This window comes from Salvia splendens, chromosome 12 (genome assembly GCF_004379255.2).
Source record: "Salvia splendens isolate huo1 chromosome 12, SspV2, whole genome shotgun sequence".
Lineage (NCBI taxonomy): Eukaryota > Viridiplantae > Streptophyta > Magnoliopsida > Lamiales > Lamiaceae > Salvia > Salvia splendens.
In genome coordinates this window covers 10,361,062-10,379,726 of record NC_056043.1, presented here as the reverse complement: position 1 = coordinate 10,379,726, position 18,665 = coordinate 10,361,062, and the positions used below count along the sequence as shown (strand labels likewise).

General features: G+C 39.8%; 1 protein-coding gene and 1 long non-coding RNA gene across 2 annotated transcripts; both read left to right on the top strand.

The window, feature by feature from the left end:
• Positions 1–1,777: 1,777 nt before the first annotated feature.
• On the top strand, positions 1,778–2,923 carry LOC121758345. The gene is made up of 2 exons (XR_006041423.1): positions 1,778–2,376; positions 2,459–2,923. It is a non-coding gene; the product is annotated as an uncharacterized LOC121758345 (long non-coding RNA).
• Positions 2,924–8,176: 5,253 nt separating this feature from the next.
• LOC121759427 (amino acid transporter AVT6A-like) lies at positions 8,177–10,526 on the top strand. Its single transcript, XM_042154999.1, has 5 exons — positions 8,177–8,830; positions 8,904–9,056; positions 9,279–9,482; positions 9,559–10,027; positions 10,110–10,526. The coding sequence occupies exons 1-5, from the start codon at positions 8,377–8,379 to the stop codon at positions 10,249–10,251; spliced, it is 1,422 nt and encodes a 473-aa protein (XP_042010933.1). The 5' UTR covers positions 8,177–8,376; the 3' UTR covers positions 10,252–10,526.
• Positions 10,527–18,665: the final 8,139 nt, after the last annotated feature.

The following is an 18,665-nucleotide window of genomic DNA, read 5'->3' as shown; positions in this document are numbered from 1 at the left end:
CCATAGTTTTTTTCAACAGCCACACTTGTGTGAAGGTATGCACAAAGTTTTGTAGCTCTTAATTTATGTTTATAGCAATATCATGGAGTATAAAGAAATGGGTTAGTAGAACATGTTTTTACTGGGTTTTTTTTGTGGTTTATGATATGGTCTCACTTGTAAAGTTACTAAGAATGCATAGACTGTCGTGATTTTGAGGCTTTACTGCTAAACCTATTTTTTCTCCTTCATTGCATAAACCTTTATTTTCTTGTCAGACATAAGAATTATTTGTTGTTAGGTCTTTTTGTCAATCATGGCGTTGCCAGATTTTAAAATGGTGTAAAAATGAAATAATGATTTACATGCTCATGGGAATGTGTCACGACCGCACTTCCTAAGGATAGGAAGCACGGGGAGTCGCGACTAATGGGGGAATTAAGAAGCGGGGAAGAAGGGGGAAAACAATCAAGACAATGCAACTTAACGATCAAAAGAGGAAATTTCATTATCAAATCAAAGTTTCAAATCCCGAAGGTACATAACGTGAATGACATGGTTTGACAATTCCAAGGAAATAGAAGAAATTCTTAAAACGTAGAGTAGCGGAAGCAATTGAGAGTTAGCTACTACTATGTATGAAGACACAATAGTAACCAGAACGTTATTGATTACAATTCTTGGCTCATTGCTCAACATCCTCCGCCTCCCGACCTCGCTCAACCTGCACATAGGGAAAACATATGCAGGGGCTGAGTACTTGATGCACCCAGTGAACTCATGCCCGAAATACATTTATCATTTAAGTTATGTCAAGCCATCATAGAGTGAAACTCGGATTTTACTTTAAAAAGACCGAGAGACACCAAAATCATTCCTTTAAAAGTGTCAGCGCTGACAATCATCATCCCCCATCATTTACCATATCTGAGCTATCATGTGAAACGAGAATGTGGCCACAAACTCGATCACTGGACCGGCCGACCTAGGGGACGGCTCACGATCCCTATCAGTGCACTAGTCCGAGTAGGGACTCACTCCCTAGTCAGACCCGAATTCGTTAACTATAAAAGTCTAGTAGGATATTATCCCAGTAGACAATCAGATAGGCAATTCAAAACATAAAATACGGCATGACATACTATTTTAAACCACCCTTATTTCACCATAAACCTATCATTTCAAAATAAAAGAATTTAAGTAATAAAGCCCACCTCAAAAGCTTAAAATTTTCCTTAAGCAGCTTCTCGTTCCGACTTTAGCGGCCGTGCGAACCACCTTTTCGAAAAATACATAAAGTTCACATCAATCTCGGTAACGAAGACATTTTAGAATGCATGCACTCCAATTAAGATCTTTTAATTCATTTTCTCGGTTTTCGTGCATTTTCAATTATTCGGCGGCAGCCCAAGGCATCGCGTGCGACGCCGGTCGGCCGCTTACGCTCGTTCTTTCCTTCGTTGGTTCCTCGTATTTTCCATGTCGTCGAAAAAAATTCCCAAAAATTATTTAAGCGTATAATTAAATTATCGCAATTATTTATCGTTGAAAGTATATTATTCCGGACTTGGTGTAAGATTTATTCGTCCTTCAAAAAATATTCCGGGAATCATTTAAAAGCCAAGACTTAATTATTCCCCACCTCATTTTTCCAAATTAATTGGTGAGGCCCAATTACTAATTATATACCCACCTTATATCTCCAAAACAAAACAAATGAGCCCAACTTATCAAAAACAAACAAAAGAGGCCCAATCCTCATTCTCTCTCTCATTCTTTTCCTCCTTCACTTCCTCTCTCTTCGACATCTCCCTCCCTCCTTCTTCTTCTTTTTTTTTTTTTTAAACGCCGCCGGAAATTGATTCCCCTGCCACCGCCGATCGTTGCCGGGAGGTGCTGCTGCCCGTCGGAAGATGCTGCCGCCCGTCAGGAGCTGCTGCCGTCCGCCGCTTGCTGGAGTCGCCGGCCACCGCTGCTGCCCGCCGCGTCTGACCGCCCGCCGTCGCAGGGAGGTCCAGCCGCCGGGAAGAGCTGCTGCCGGAGTCGCCGGACAGCGCAGCTGTTGTCGCCGGACAGCACAGCTGCTGTCGCGCCGTCGTCCCTCCCCGTCGAGCCGCTGCCGTCGCTTCCTCCTCCCCGAAACCACTCCGAACCCGCCCGGAAACACTCCGAAAAGACCCGCAAGGTGTATTTCTATTACCAAGTTACGTTCTTTGGACTTTCGATTGCATCCGGCGTGTTCGATTAATTTAAATTGTTGGATTGTTTGATTTATGTTGATTGTTGAATTTTCTTGTGGGAGGTTCATGTGTGATGATATGCAATGTATACAATGATCCAAAAAGAAGGGATTATACCTTCCAATAGGTTGGTCTTGGTGGTGAATGAACAAGAATGGTGAAGAATGAACTCCTCCTCTTGTTTTCTCTCGGCTCTCTCTCGGTTCTCTCACTCTCTCTCTTTTTTTTTTTTGGTGTAGTGTAATGTGAGGAGTTAGAGAAGAGCATAAATTGAGAAGTGGTGGTGACTCTTGGTTTGTAGGCATTGATGGTGGAAGATAGAAGGTGAAGGAGTTGGAGAAGATGAAAAGTGGAAAGTCTCCATGGGTGGAGGGGGAAGGAATCGGCCATATGTGTGAAGAAGAAGACAAACATTTTTGGGCTTGTTCCCAATTGTTTGGAAAGAAGAATTGGACTCCAAAATTAAATTAATTGATTTGGGCTCATTAAGTTGCAAGCCCAATTTGTATAATTATTTAGTTGGTCATGGCCCCAAGCCATTTAAAAGAAACATTTGGACTCTACTTTTAATTTGAGAAGCCCAAGATAAAACCGTACTTTATTTTCTCGCATTTTTTTCGATAATTAAAAATTCACGGAGCTTTAATTAATTTCGTTATCTTGTCTCCAACAAAGATTAAAATCGCCAAACGCAACAATTTATATTTGGTGTTGTTCCAAATATAAATTCCTCAACTGTTCCTCGATTTATGCGCGCCAAGCACTAAAACCCATCTCAACATCTCATTCATTAATTGCCTCGTAGCAGCTTGGTGTTGTTCCACGTACTATAAAAAGTCCGGGTGTTACAGAATGTGACTTGGTTAAAGAATAGAAGACAGATATGCAAGAAAGTGAAGCTCCAACAATTTAGTTAAAGACAGATGCAAAAACATAGGGTGTTTTTGTCCTTACATGGTCTAAAATGGTAGTGGGTGTGCAGTACAATTTGTATTGTCAAGATGCACACAAACATTCATTGGGGCAAAAGAAGAAGTTTTGAATATTCCAAATCTACGATTGCATTAGAGTTAAACGTCACAATCTCACACATTTCAATCTTCGATGTGGATGTTCACTACCACCATGTTCCCACTTCCTCATCAACAGTAGCTTTCATAGGAGAATGTTAAGAAGCCCAAATGGCAACACATTGAGCAAATTCATGGACAATTGCTTTCACATGTCAATATTTGTCATTGCAAGAGTGAATTGTACTTAGTAACTTTCTAATCAATTTCAACCATATTGAGTACATGATTAAGTTCTTATTACTAGATGCCTTGATGATGATTGTCAATATTCAGTAGTCGCCTGAGTTCTTCTTCCCATATCCTAAAGTCCACAAACCAACTCGACCGAGCTTTGAGCCTGCGATGATCTGTGTCTAGACCCGCGGTCTCACAAGTTTTCAAGGAGCCACTCATTCTCATATGCTTGTTCTCCCTTTCCTTCATGCGTGAGGTCGATTTTCAGTTGTTCTTTTCGACTTGTTTAGTATCTACTCCTTCATGGACCATGATAAGTGAACATTCTACCACCATGTAAAAGTTATTTTTTTTTATCTTACATCTGCAAAGGGCCTAAATTCAAAATTCTCACGTTTGAAATCGATAAAATAAAATAAAATTTTAAAAATGAAGATAAATGGATTGAGAAATCATAAAAGTTCAAAATTTGAAAATAAGAAAATAAGGAAACCAAATAAAAAATTTAATCCCTCCGTCCCGCAATAATTGTAACTCTTATTTTGGGCTTGAGTTTTAAGAAATGTAAAGAAAAATTTAGAAAAGTTAGTGGAATGTGAGACCATTTTTTTATATTAATTTTATAATAAAATATGAGTAAAGTATGATAAAAATAAAATGTGAAAATTATTGTCGGATTGACTGAAATGAAAAAGAGTGACAATTATGGGATGAAGGGGGTAAATTTTGGAATGAGGTATTGTGGAGAGTAGTTAAGATTCAAATTTTTGAATCGTAAAACGCGGTTTGTACAATGGGCTTACTATAAAGGCCCAACCTCATTAGCAAAACGTGATTGTTTCCATAGCCCATTCATAAAAGGCTCAGTCATTAGGTATATTTACGTTTGTTGAATAACCAATTTTCACCTATCCATGACAGGCTATTTTTGAATCTGTGTTTCTATCCATCATCATTATATATGAATCAAAAAGGTCATGTAAATAAAGGTAAAATCTAAATTAGCATAACATATTTTATTACTTAATTATTTGTAGGAAACAGTTCAGAAATGAGAAATCGAAACAGGAAGGCATGCGTAGCATTTCTTTTTGGTTGTTTATGAATTCATCACTAAAACTTTAGTCATCCTGCCGCAACTTTTATTAAACTCAAGCCTATACACTACCACGTATTAAAAATAAAATAAATAAAAAATACAGTAAATATGCTACTACAATCTAGAAATTCATTACTTGTCTACTACATCTAAGGCACAATCCACTAACTTTTTCAACTCACTTTCCATTACATTTCTTAAAACTCGTGCCAGGTCAAAGTGGGACAATATTTAGGGGACGGAGATAGTAATACTATATATATTAATTGTAGTTAGAAACGAATCCCAACAACATTTCATATCTTTTTCTTCTTTGAAATAATCAACTTCTCTATTTTAAAATATGCTGACAAGTTATTCTTTTCCTATTAGGTTTCCGTGTTGTAGTAGTTATACTTTCTTCCGTATGTGACTAATATACATATTGTATATTAGTTTCCAACCACATAATTTAACTAGAAATTATAACTAATGTTATGAATTTATAACGATGTCGTACGGTATATCTTATTGTGTGTACTTTTCTATATTCTTCAGAACAACAGTTTCATAAATTAATTATTATAAATACATAAATCATTTCTGAGGCATATTCCGATGCACCTATCGTAATTAAATAATGTTGATTAATAAGTAAATAAAATTAGAAATCTTTAAATAGTTGTTTATTGACTGTTTTCAAGATTGCGACCTATCTTACTATGCCACGCAAGCGCACTCTCATTCTCATATGTAAATCGAGCAGTAGTTCAATTCCAAAATCCAGTAGAGGATGCGGTCTATTTTTGGGCGGCTGGCAAGAAACAACCAAGCATTAAATCAATTTTAAATAAAAATTAGACGAATACCATTCGCCACATACGTCAAGTTTCCATGATATTTTATTAGTAATTATTGGGTCTTCTTTTTGGTTTCAAAATCAAATCAATTTTTTTCTTGATAAGCATGACAATGCTGACTCCTTTGCCTTTTCATACCTGCATTACCGTACGTACTATAACTAGGCCACTAATCATTTGCCCTTCCAATGGTGGTCATTGTTTTAGAGATTGCTTATCAGTTTGTTATTATTACTAATGATACTCATAATCTAAAATTGAAGAGCATAGTGCAAACAAAATGGAATACCACCTAGTTGTTTATAATAAATCTTTATAGATGGTTAAACCAGCGAGTTTGCTAAAATATAGTGTCCTCAAAAGTGTCCAACGTTAGCACTTCAAAATACTAGATACATATCAAATTTGAGTGGTCCTTATTACTACTAAGGCCACCCGCAACGCGTCCCGCGGGTGGCTCGTATCTCGTCCCGCCGAGACGAGACGGCGGCGAGACGCGTTGCAGCGTCCCTTCTCGTCCCGGTCTCGCCGAGACGCCCGTCCCATCGAGACGGATCGCGGGCTGTCTCGCCACGCGCTCCGGCGCCATGCGTGACGCCCACTCGTCGGCCCGCGAGTGGGCTTCATTACGCTGATGCAATAAATCATTTTTTTAAAATTCAAATTTAATAAAAATAAATAAATAAATAAAAATAAAAAACGGTAACTATAGCGGTGGCGGCTCCGAGTGGGCTCCTATTTCATCCACATTTCACACACAAATACACATCTATTCTTCCCAAATCATCTCCATTTCCTCTCAAATTTTCATCTAACCTCTCCAATTGTCATCACAAAATGTCCGGCGACGGCAACTATAGCGGTGGCGGCTCCGACGGGTTTGACATCAACGCGTTTGGCGACTGGGGGAATGTACAATGTCTTGGGTGGTTCTGGCTCCGGTTCGTCGACGCCGGCGGGGTACCAACCACCCCATTTTGATGTTGATGCATACGCTCGTCCCTCCGCCCCGAGGAGTTCGCAAGGATTATCCCAAATTCGGGAGGATTATCCGGATGAACCCACTCCGGAAGGAGGACGAGGCGGTGGAAGCTCCAGGGCGGTGGAGGAAGAGGCGGAGGCGGTCGAGGAGGAGGAGGATGTAGGCCGGCATCCGTACAGCCACAAGGACGCGATGGCTGTGTACAACGCCTGGATCAACGTCTCGTACGATCCCATCATCGGGAATCAACAAACCCGGAAGTGCTTCTGGGAAAAGGTCACCGAGGCCTACAACGAGATTAAGCCGAAGGGGTCCCGCCGCCTCACATTGAAGATGCTCTGCGCTCACTTTGATCGAGTCGACAGAAAGGTCAAAAAATTATGAGGTATCTACAAGAACGAAGCGGCTCATTACCAAAGCGGAGCCACGAGAGCCGACATTCTGAGAACGACTTTGCGAGTCTATTTCGAAGACACCGACAAAGAATTTAGACATGTCGATGTTTAGGAGGCCGTCAAAGACGAGGAAAGGTGGACCGATGGTGTCCGATCCAGCTCGGGCTCGACCTCGAAGCGCACGAAGCACACAGCGGGTGGCCAATATTGGTCTAGTGGGGGCGGTTCGGGCAGCGCCGCACAAGAGGTTGCCTCGCAGAAGATTGAGGGCACGGCAGAGGATGGCGGGGTGTCCTTCCGTGGGCGCCGTCGGCCGCAAGGGACCAAGGCGGCGAAGGCGGCTAGAGGGAGGAGGGGCCGAGGCGAATCAAGCCAGGCTGGCTCGGTCTCGGTCTCGGGCTCGAGTACCCTATTGTCCATGTACTTGACCGCCACGATGGCGGACACTTCTCGCATGACGCCTCCACAATATCAAGTCCATCTTGTTGGAATTGAGTATATGGCAAGACAAATTAGTATTCCGCCTCCAGGTAGCTTGAGTGCACCGCCACCGCCTTTTGGGGATGATTCGCCGGCAGAGTAGTTTTTTTTAATTTCTATAAAATTGTATTTTAAATTATGTAATTTTTATTTTTTTAGGATTTTAATTATGTGCTTTTTTTAATTTTAAGTTGTATTTTTTTATGTGGTAATTTAATTTTATTTAATGAAATGTATTTTTATTAATTGAATTTATTGGAAATAAAAATAAAAAATGAAATTGAATGAATAGTAAGTTAAGAGATGGTTAAGAGACGGATAAGAGATGGAGGGTTGCAGGGTTTGTCTCTTAGTTAAGAGATTGAGTGAAAAGTACAGTGGAGCCATGGATAGTTAAGGGATGAGACGGTTAAGAGACGAATAAGAGATAGCGTTGCAGATGACCTAAATCTCATTAAATATCCAGAAGGAAGCCCCAAGCTAGGTTTCTACTCCCTCCGTTTTATGATAGTGGATACGTTTCTTTTTGGCACGCTATTTTAAAAAATTATATTAAGTGAGTTAAGTAAATGAACAATAAAGTAAGAAATGAAAAAAAGTAGAGAGATGAGGGAGAGATGAAGTAGCATAAAGTAAGTGAGAAGAAATGGTTGACTTTTACTAAAAATAATAAAACGGTTCCACCATTAGAAATGTATTAAAATGACAAAATGACTTCGATATTATTAAACAGAAGGAGTATGATTTTGATCATATGGCAATTCACCTTGGTAGGGAAACTATGTGTAGTTCAAAATCTATACTATCTCATGTTATAAATGTAATTACGCAGATGATTATTTGAGTAAACCTTACATACGCAATCCAAATAACACCTCTACCATTAACCCAGGTGTCGGCTCGACAAACCCAATCACGACATTTACCAAACTATGAAAGCAGAAATAAGGAAAATAAACGTGTTGATAACTTCTCTCTCTAAAATCTGGTCAAATTTGTTGATAACTTTTCATTGATAAGTTGCAGCTTTTTTCACGCACTTGTTTCTCTCGCGAGATTTATTCACCCAATCCCAATCCCAATTCCAACATTCCATCTCTACAATCGCAGCAAACATGACGACCAAAAGCCAGAAGAAACCTAGAAGCTCCTCATCGAAGAAATCAAAGAGAGAATCAGTATCCGTCCGAATCATCGATGAGAAAACGCCTCTATTGATCAACAAGAAGGCGGAGAGCAGCAGCTTCTCCTCCCACGGAGAAGCCAACGGAGCCTCCTTCACCGGAGCAGTATTCAACCTCTCCACGACTATAATCGGCGCCGGAATCATGGCGCTGCCGGCCACCATGAAGGTCCTCGGCCTCATCCTCGGGATCGTAGCTATTGTCTTCGTCGGCGTCCTCACGGAGCTCGCCATAGGCATGCTGCTCCGCTTCAGCAAAGCCGGCGCCGTCGCCTCCTACGGCGCCGTCATGGGCGACGCGTTCGGCGCCATTGGCCGGAAAGCGCTCCAGGTCTGCGTCGTCATCAATAATATTGGCGTGCTGGTTGTTTACATGATCATACTCGGTATTTCTCTTGTAATTTACACTTTACTTCTTCAAAATTTTGAATTTCGTTTTGATCGAATTGAATTGTGAAGGGGATGTCGTTTCCGGTTCGACTTCGAGCGGAATTCATCACCCCGGTCTGATGGAGAGCTGGTTCGGCCAGGAGTGGTGGACCGGCCGGTTCTTCGTCCTTGTTGTCACTACGCTTGGGGTTTTCACTCCATTGGCCTTTCTCAAGCGCATTGGTAAGCTATAATTTATTACTAAGAAATTGATGTTTAAACTTAACCTTAGAATAACTCGAAAAAGAATATTGATTGGGGGAAGAGGGAGTTTTATTGATGTTACAAAGGGACTTGCCCTGTATCTGTTGTAGTACTAAAACTGGAAAGGGTGAAAGTTGGAGAATTAATAGAAAATTTTTGAAGAAATGAGGTTTGTTTGTTGATTGTGGAGAGTGGTTGCAGATTCTCTGCGGCACACCTCTGCGGTGGCTGTTTTCCTTGCAGTGGTGTTCCTTGTGATAACCGCAGGCATTGCCGTTGCCAAGTTTATTCAAGGAAGCATTATGTGGCCTCGCCTACTCCCGGATATCTCTGACTTCAATTCCATCTGGACGCTCTTCACCGTCGTCCCTGTCCTCGTCACCGCCTACGTATGCCATTTCAACGGTATGATACGATTCTTCCAAAGTTATGCTTTAGTTTTTAATCAAGTTAGCTAGTTAAGTATTGTGGTGTGGTGTAGTGCACAGTATTGAAAATGAGCTGGAAGATCCTTCATTGATAAAACCGGTGGTTCGAACATCCCTGCTGCTCTGCTCAGTCATTTACATCATGACCAGCTTCTTCGGCTTCCTCTTGTTCGGTGACGCCACCCTTGATGACGTGCTCTCCAACTTTGACACGGATCTTGGCATCCCGTTCAGCTCCCAGCTCAATGATGCTGTCCGTGTTAGCTACGCCCTTCATTTGATGCTGGTTTTCCCGGTCATTTTCTACCCCCTCCGTCTCAACTTAGATGGCCTCTTCTTCTCCTCCTCCTCCATCCCTCTCACGGCTGACAACATGCGCTTCACCTCCCTCACAATTGCCCTCATGTCCGTCATCTTTCTGGGGGCCAATTTCATTCCCAGCATTTGGGACGCCTTTCAGTTCACCGGTGCAACCACTGCTGTCTGCATCGGCTTCATCTTTCCTGGTATCATCGTTTTAAGGTAGCATCCGTTGCCTCTTCTCTGCTGAAGTGTATTTTTCTCTGTTTTTTATTCAACTGTGGTGTTGGTTTTCACTTTTCAGGGACGGTCATGGCATCACGACGTGGAAACAGAAAACTTTGGCGGTATTCATGGTTGGTTTGGCTGTGTTTGCTAGTTTGGTGGCGATTTACAGTGATGCGTACGCCATATTCAAGAGAAACGCAACACCTACTCGGGAATAGTATCGCTAGAGGGGCTATCGGAGGAGTCCCATTTGATGATGGCAGCAAGGACATAGAATTGAGTTGGATAACTTGGATGCAAGTCAGGCATGATTTAAGTGTGTTATGTTAAATTGGAAACAAGCTAGATTAATATATGAGTATCTATTTGTTAAAGCAGTTTTTGATATCCCACCTTGTACTTAGTATGTTTCTTTAAGTGTAATACTACAAAGTCTACAATATTTCATAATCTGCTTTATAAGAGAAGTAAACGGTGATTATCTCTGTGCGCATTACTTTTCATCCCTTATAACTAATCCATTGATCAAATGTTTCCATTAAATTTCAAGCTATACAGTTATCCTTCATTCATTGGTCCTCACACCCTGGCCTCATTATATTATGAATGCTCGATGACTTGTCGTTTTCTTGTCACTCTCTGAGGCGTCACCACCGGATTCTGCTACATTATCATATTGAATATATTGTTACTTAGACCATCCACTATGCATCCCGCGCCGGGCTCGCGTTTCGTCCCGGAGGGACGGGTCCTCCGCGGGACCCGTTGCAACGATCATCCCGTCCCGAGCCCGCGCCCGTCTCGTCCCGTAGCCCGTAGACGCGAGACACGGGACGCGCCGTCCCGCCACGCGCTCGGGAGACGTGTCGCGCGCCCGATGCTTGCGTGACGCCCACTCGCTGGCCCGCGAGTGGGAGTCGTCACGGATGACGCAATAATTCGTTTTTTTTTAAAAAATTTGAATTTTAATAAAAAAAAATTAATTTTCAAACGGTAATATTACCGTTAATTTTTTATTTTCCTTTTTTTAATTTTTTTTACTCTATAAATAATCCTATTTCATACTCATCAAAGCCCCGACTCGTTCGTGGTTCATGGAGAGCATGGTCGACATCATGTATACGTGCATAATCTTGCACAACATGATTGTCCGAGACGAAGGACCCAATGAGGGAAATTGGTTCGATCCCGAATCCCCCGGAAGCTCAACCGCAAGTAGTCCGCCGCGAAGTGGAGCGCATCCGTCTATACAAGAACGGTTGGCTATTCGGGTAAGGACACGCGACTCTAGCGCCCACACCCAACTCCAAGAGGATCTAATTGAGCACATTTGGGAAAACTTTGGTGGAGAAGATTAAATTATGTCATTTTTATTTTTTTAGAATTTTAATTATGTCTTTTTTTCTTTTTTTTATAAGTTTAAGTTTTAATGTTGTTTTAATTTTAATGAATTGTGTTTGTTTAAATTGAATTGGGTTGGAAAAAAAAATAAAAAATGAAATTGAATGAATAGTAATTAAGGGACGGAATAAGGGACGGTTAAGGAACGGAGCGTTGCAGGTTCCGTCCCTTAGTTAAGGGATGGAGGAAAAAAGGACAGTGGGGCCCTCAAATAGTGGTCAAATAGTAGTTAAGGGACGGTATAGAGACAACGTAGTGGATGACCTTAGCTCAGCAGGACTCTCTCGGCTACTGTCACAATAAGTAGCAACATTTAAGGAAGGGGTGGTTGTTTGATCCTTATCAGTTGGAACAAGGGAGAATTTAGTTATTCAATCAGTCAGTGTTTGTTCCTCAACTGTAATAAGCAAGCAAGAGAACTGTATTAAGCATAGGCACCTATGTAGTGAAGTGTGCTTAGGACATCCAGTAAGAAAGCGAGGAAGACACTGCAACTTCTAATAAGCAAGCTTCAAACCCAACCTTATACTAAGAAAAAATTGACATAATTTGGATTAATCAATGAGGTGCTTTTGTTGTATAAAGATGACGTATTTAATAGTATAATTACAGGGGATGAGTGTTTTATGATATATAGGTTTCGACCAGGAAATGGGCCCACCATGCTTCGCTGCGCCACTCTAATTATTTTTATAATCACTCAATTCTAATTATATTCGGTGGTTGTGTTTTTATAAGGATTAAATAGAAAATAAATTTATATAATAAATTTTCAATGATTATTTATTTTGATGACGCACTAATATCAACAAGTAATTAAAGAGTGAAATATGAATGTAAAAGTAAATGAGATAAAAATATTATTATATCAAAACAAACTAACTAGGAGTATAATCATAATCAGAGTTACAAAATTAGTAGAGAGGTATTGATATTTTTGTATCATCTAAACAGTGTTTCTTTTAGATTTGATTTAATAGATTTGATCAAGGTTCTTATTTTTCGGGCGTAATTATGTATTCATATATTTCGTTCTGATTCTCCTAAAGCCTCCTGTATACATGTCGTAGGCTAGGATGACCTTTGTAAATTGGTTACTCGTAAAGAATATTCCTACTATTTGGTACTCCTTTCTGAGAAAATATTTAGTGATCTATCTATACCAAAGTGGATTAATATGTAGTGTGTCCAACTAATAAATATTTGACAAATGGAACCACATCCAACTAGACATGAAATTTAATGCAGTTATTTTTAGGAGATATTCATTAAACTAATTCTATGGAAATTGCATGATCATTAAATAGATATAATATTTATTTTCATATTAACTTACTAAGGGTATATAATCGTTTACATGCATGTGAAAAAAGAAGATAGAAAAATGAAATATTGGCGCTACGCTTTTTATTTTTGTAGATTTTTCATATATAAATTTATACGCATAAGTACATAAGAAAAAAAATTATAGCATTAAAATGTTAGTTGCCCCCTGTATACTATAATATACCGTATAATAATAATAATAATAATAATAATAATAATCTTTTTATTTGCCGCAAAAATTTTAACCATACACTTTGTTAGTATTGTTTAAAATTTTATGGCGATAATTATATATATATTTGAAAACTCTACACAATTAATCATATAATATAAAATAATTTGATACTAATTTTTAAAATCTATGGGGATAAGTACATACTCCATATAATTGAAAATTCTGCACAAATAAAAGCATGACAATAATTTCATCTTTTCATCTTCTTTATTGTTAAAGCATATAAACGATTATACATGTAGTCAGTAGCTTAATACTAAAATTTAATTTTTATTTAAAAGTATGTACATTGAAATAAGAGGTAAAAAAATATTGATTTTCCATATTTAAAGATTAAGTAGTTTTTATTGAAAATAGTCTATGAATATATTCTAAAAATAACTTTACAAGTGTGCATGTCTAGTGGAGGTGGACCCTATTATACTTCCATTTGTCAAAGATTCATTAGTTAGTAACACCACCTGATTTTGCCACTTTGGTATGGATGTATCACTGAATATGTTATCACTCCTTTCATTCCACACTAATAAACTCGTATTCTTTTTTGGGACGTTCTAACATAATAGAGTCATTACTATATTTGGCAAAAATAATACTTTATCCGTCCCTTAAATTTTTTCACATTTTTCTATTTCCACCCGTCCCATAAAATTTGTCACATTTCACTTTTTACCATTTTTGGTAGTGGACCCCATATTTTACCAACTCATTCCAACTCACATTTTATTATAAAACTAATGTATAAAAATAAGACCCACTCCACTAACTTTTTCAACTCACTTTCCATTATATTTTTAAAAACCCGTGCTCGGTCAAAGTGTGGCAAAATTTAAGGGATAGAGGGAGTACTTGGAATCATGATTGGTCAAAGGATTTTGACCAATAATAAATATGACGAGACATTTAATTTTGTGAAATTAAATGCAATAGCGTAGATCTACTTTTATTTTTTTTTATTTTTAATTGACGACGCATGACCTTTAACTAAAATGCGTGATTATCATGCATCTCTATTTTAAACAAAACGGGAGAACAAAGGCAGAAGCTCTCAGTCTGCGTGTAGAGAGAACAGAAGAAAGGGCAGCGCATACAAGAGGCGATTTCTTCCAATTTCCGGCAAGTTTTCTTCAATCTTCCAACATTCAGGTAAGTTTTCTTCAATCTGTCAACATTCCTCTCTTATTTCTTGTTTATTGCATAATATTAGGGTTTATAATAACATTGTTTCAAATTTACTAAATTAGGGTCTATAGAAAAACATTGTATCTAATTGTTGTTATTATTTTTTATGCCGGAATCATGCAAGTATTATGTGTGATGGGGGCTGCTGCACGATGGAGTTCCTATCAACTCCCCCACCCTCGAAAATTGCCTTGTCCTCAAGGCGGAGATTAGGAAAATGCTGTTGGAATGTATCCGCCGCTTTTACAGGCTTCACATGATTTACAACTGATAATGAGATATTGGTCGAGCTGTCGGATCCTTCCGTATGTTAAACTCTTTCAATAAATTCGAAATGCAATATTAGAGAATTATGGGCAGTTGTAGACTTGAAGCTGATCAAATGGGAGCTATTCACTTCCATCGGCTTATCGTCTCTATTGATTGTCTTAAAGATGGTAATCGAGAGAGGTATAGCAGAATTGGTAAGACATAGTTTATGTAGAGAGTAGAGAGAAAAAAGTTTATATTTCTTGTGTATATGAAATGCTCATCTCCCTAGTATTTATAGGGAGATTTGAGTCTCTTTGAGTACACCAATAAATGAGTATTGGAACTACACCACAACTAGGAACTCTACACTAATAAATAAGTTCTAGGAACTCCACTGTAATGAATGAGGGGCGGCTAATTTATGATTCCTTTTTCCAACACTCTCCCTCAAGTTGAGCAACGGTATCTTCGATACTCAACTTGCCCAGAAATTCTTTGAAGACTTTAGGACTCAATACCTTGGTTAGTATGTCTGCAAGTTGTTCCTCAGATCGGACGAATGGAAATTCGATGATGCCGCTTTCAAGTTTCTCTTTGATAAAGTGATGATCGACCTCAACATATTTGGTCCTGTCATGCCGTATGGGATTTTCTGAAATGTTAATTGCAGCTTTATTGTCACAGAAAAGCTGACTCTTCCGAGTGGGTGGAAAGCCAATTTCTGTTAACAATCTCTTAAGCCAAAGTATCTCCATCATGCCACTTCTAATTCCTCAAAATTCGGCTTCTGCACTTGATAGAGCTATAACTTTTTGCTTCTTGCTTCTCCAAGTGACAAGGTTGCCCCCAACAATGGTAAAATATCCTCCGGTAGATTTTCTATCCACCGGATTGCTTGTCCAATCAGCATCAGTGTATCCATCAATCTCCAAATCTTTCTTCTTTTCTAAGAATACCCCATAGCTGGCTGTTCCCTTTAAGTATCTCACAATTCTCATGACAACATCCATATGATCTTCCTGAGGCTGATGCATGAATTGACTGACAACTCCAACTGCATATGTGATGTCGGGCCTAGTATGAGAAAGATAGATAAGTTTACCTACTAACCGTTGATATCTTTCACGGTCTGTAGGCTTAGCTCCATCCACAATCTTCAATCCATGGTTGGGTACCATTGGCGTTTCAGCAGGCTTGCAGTCCAGTAAGCCCGTTTCTGCTAACATGGCAATAACATACTTCTTCTGCCTTAGGAGTATTCCGTGCTTGGATCTCAACACTTCAATTCCTAGGAAGTACTTTAAAGCTCCCAAGTCCTTCATTTCAAACTCCTTGAAAAGATCCTCCTTTAGATTTTGGATCTCTTCGGCATCATCTCATGTTATGATCATGTCGTCAACATAGATTATTAGACATGTCATTTTGCCGTTCCTCTTCTTTAGGAATAGTGTGTGATCTGAATGGCTCTGTTTGCTGCCATATTTGAACATTGCCTGGCAAAATCTTCCAAACCTCACTGTGGGGGATTGCTTTAACCCATAAAGAGTCTTCCTCAGTCTGCACACTTGTCCTTTTCCAAATTCTTCACAAAAACCTGGGGGATCTCCATGTAGACTTCTTTGTCTTTCTCAAGTTCTCCATGAAAGAAGGCATTTGTAACATCAAACTGGTATAATGGCCATTCCTTACATGCAGCTACAGATAGAAGTGCTCTTACTGTATTCAGTTTGGCCACAGGGGAAAAAGTTTCTTCGTAGTCTACTCCATACACCTGAGTATATCCCTTAGCAACCAATCTTTCCTTGTATCTCTCCATTGAACCATCTGCACGCCTTTTTATGGTGAAGATCCACTGACATCCTACTGGTTTCTTTCCCGGAGGTAGAGTACACTTGTCCCATGTTTCATTTTTTATCAAGGCATCAATTTCCTTCTTCATGGCTTCCCTTCAGTGCTTGTGTTTCATTGCCTCTTCGAAGGACTGTGGAATCTCTTCTTCTTCATAAAGTGCAGCTTCGAATGCCATAGCCATTTCGGTAAGGTGTCCCTAGGTGAGATTGGCAATACTGTATCAAGATTTCTGCCCTTTCGTAAATCTCCGAGGAGGAATGCCCCTTGTACTTCTTTGGGGCTATCTGCCGTGCCCTGTCTCTTGTTCCATCGGTGGCTCAATTGTATCACTTCTGTTTTCCCTGTCACTGTTAGTGGTTTTAGGTAGGGTACCAATATTGGGATCAGAAGTGTTTACCTCAAGAATCAAAGATTGGTCAGATAGCTCGGTGGGATCCTGAAGCGACACATCATGTTCTTGGGGATTTGACTGCCCGATGGTACTGCTAACTTCCTCCGTTGGACCAACTTCTTTGATAGGATTTTGGTCTGACTTATTTGTTTGGTTGTTCTCTCCTTCCCCCTGAATGGTTTCTCCCCAAAGAGGTAGCCAATTTAGTGCGTCACTACTCGAGTTTTCTAACTTACTCTTCCCCTGACCGTTAGATTGGCTATAGAAATATTCGCTTTCAACAAAGTCGCAGTTCATAGTTGTGTACATACGATCTGTCGAAGGGTCATAGCATCAGTAACCTTTTTTATTTTTCCCATAACCCAAGAAGACACATATGACTGCACACGGTGAGAATTTGTCACGGTCATGTTTGGGGATGTGGACAAACACGGTACAACCAAAAATTTTGGGGTCGAGATGGAGGGACGATGGTACCGAGTTTTGGGAAGAGAAGACCTCTAGAGGAGTTTTGAAGTTAAGGATCCCTGTGGGAAGACGATTTAAGAGACAGACAGAAGTTGCGATGGCTTCTGGCTAGAAGGATTTTGGGATGTTTGATTCAATGAGGAGGGCACGGGTGATTTCTAAGATATATCAATTTTTCCGCTCGGCTACCCCATTTTATTCTGGTGTATAGGCACATGAAGTTTGGTGGACAAGGCCATTTTCAGTGAAGAAAGATGTCATCTTAGAGTTCACGTATTCCCTCCCATTATCAGATCTAAGGATTTGAATTCTAGAGTTATATTGGGTTTGGACAAGACGATAGAACTCAGTAAATTTCTTGAAAACTTCTGATTTTGTTTTCAAAAAATAAATCCAAGTCATACGCGAAAAATCATCAATAAACAACAAAAAATATCGAAAACCTTGTCCTCCAATAACCGGAGCAGGGCCCCACACATCAGAGTGAACCAAAGCCAAAAGTTAATTTTTCTCTAGTGTTGTTTAATTTGAAGAAATGTCTGTGACTTTTTGCTAAAACACACGTTTCACAATTCAAAACATGCGTAGAAGAAACTAACTCAGGAAAGAGTAGGCGAAGATAACTTATGGATGGGTGCCCTAACCGGCGATGCAAGAGCCAAATCTGTCTATCAGTTAGTCCGTGAGTTAGCATCGCGGTACTCTGTTGGGCTATCTCATCCACATAGTACAATCCATGTCGCTCAGTGCCACACCCAACTATCGTCCACGTCTTGATATCTTGTACTATACAAAAATGAGGCTGCATTAGCAATTTGCAGTTGAGATCTCTTGTTACATGACTAACAGACAAAAGTTTGTAGGACAATGAAGGAACATAAAGACAGTTCGAGAGGCGAAGGGTTGGTGAGATAGTGACAGTTTCCGCCCCCATTACTTGTGCTAACTCCCCACTAGCTGTTTGGACAAAATTTTTTGTGGATTGGGAAATATCGAGGAAGTCAGATGCATCAAAAGACATGGTATCAGTTGCCCCACAGTCAAAAATCCAATGGTAGTCTTTAGGTCTTATGTTTGAGGAAGATGAGTACGCTAAAGCTTGGAATGTGTTTTTACAAGTAATGGAAGGCTGAAATTCAAAATGTCGGGGTGTATTTTCAGAAATTCGGACAAAAGAGGGTTTTTTGTGTAATTTTTCGGTCAACAGAGGTGGGTTTAGTAATATCAGAATTGACTGGGGGAAAATTTGGGAGGAATTTTTGTGGTGGGGTTCATTTTGGGATTTATCCAAACTTTATGGGCTTATTTGCAAAATGGTGGGGTTTATTTTAGAAAACCCCATTTTCGGCCAAATATCCTCAGCCGTCTCCCCCTTTGCAATTTCCTTCACTTCTTCCCCGTTTCCCATCGCAAAGCCGCCGCCGCCGTCGATGCTCTTTTCGAAGATATCCAATGGATAGGCGCTGTCCGTCGGTGCGTTGGCCCGATGCCTCCTCCGCTTCTTCCTCCTTCCCAACCACACAACC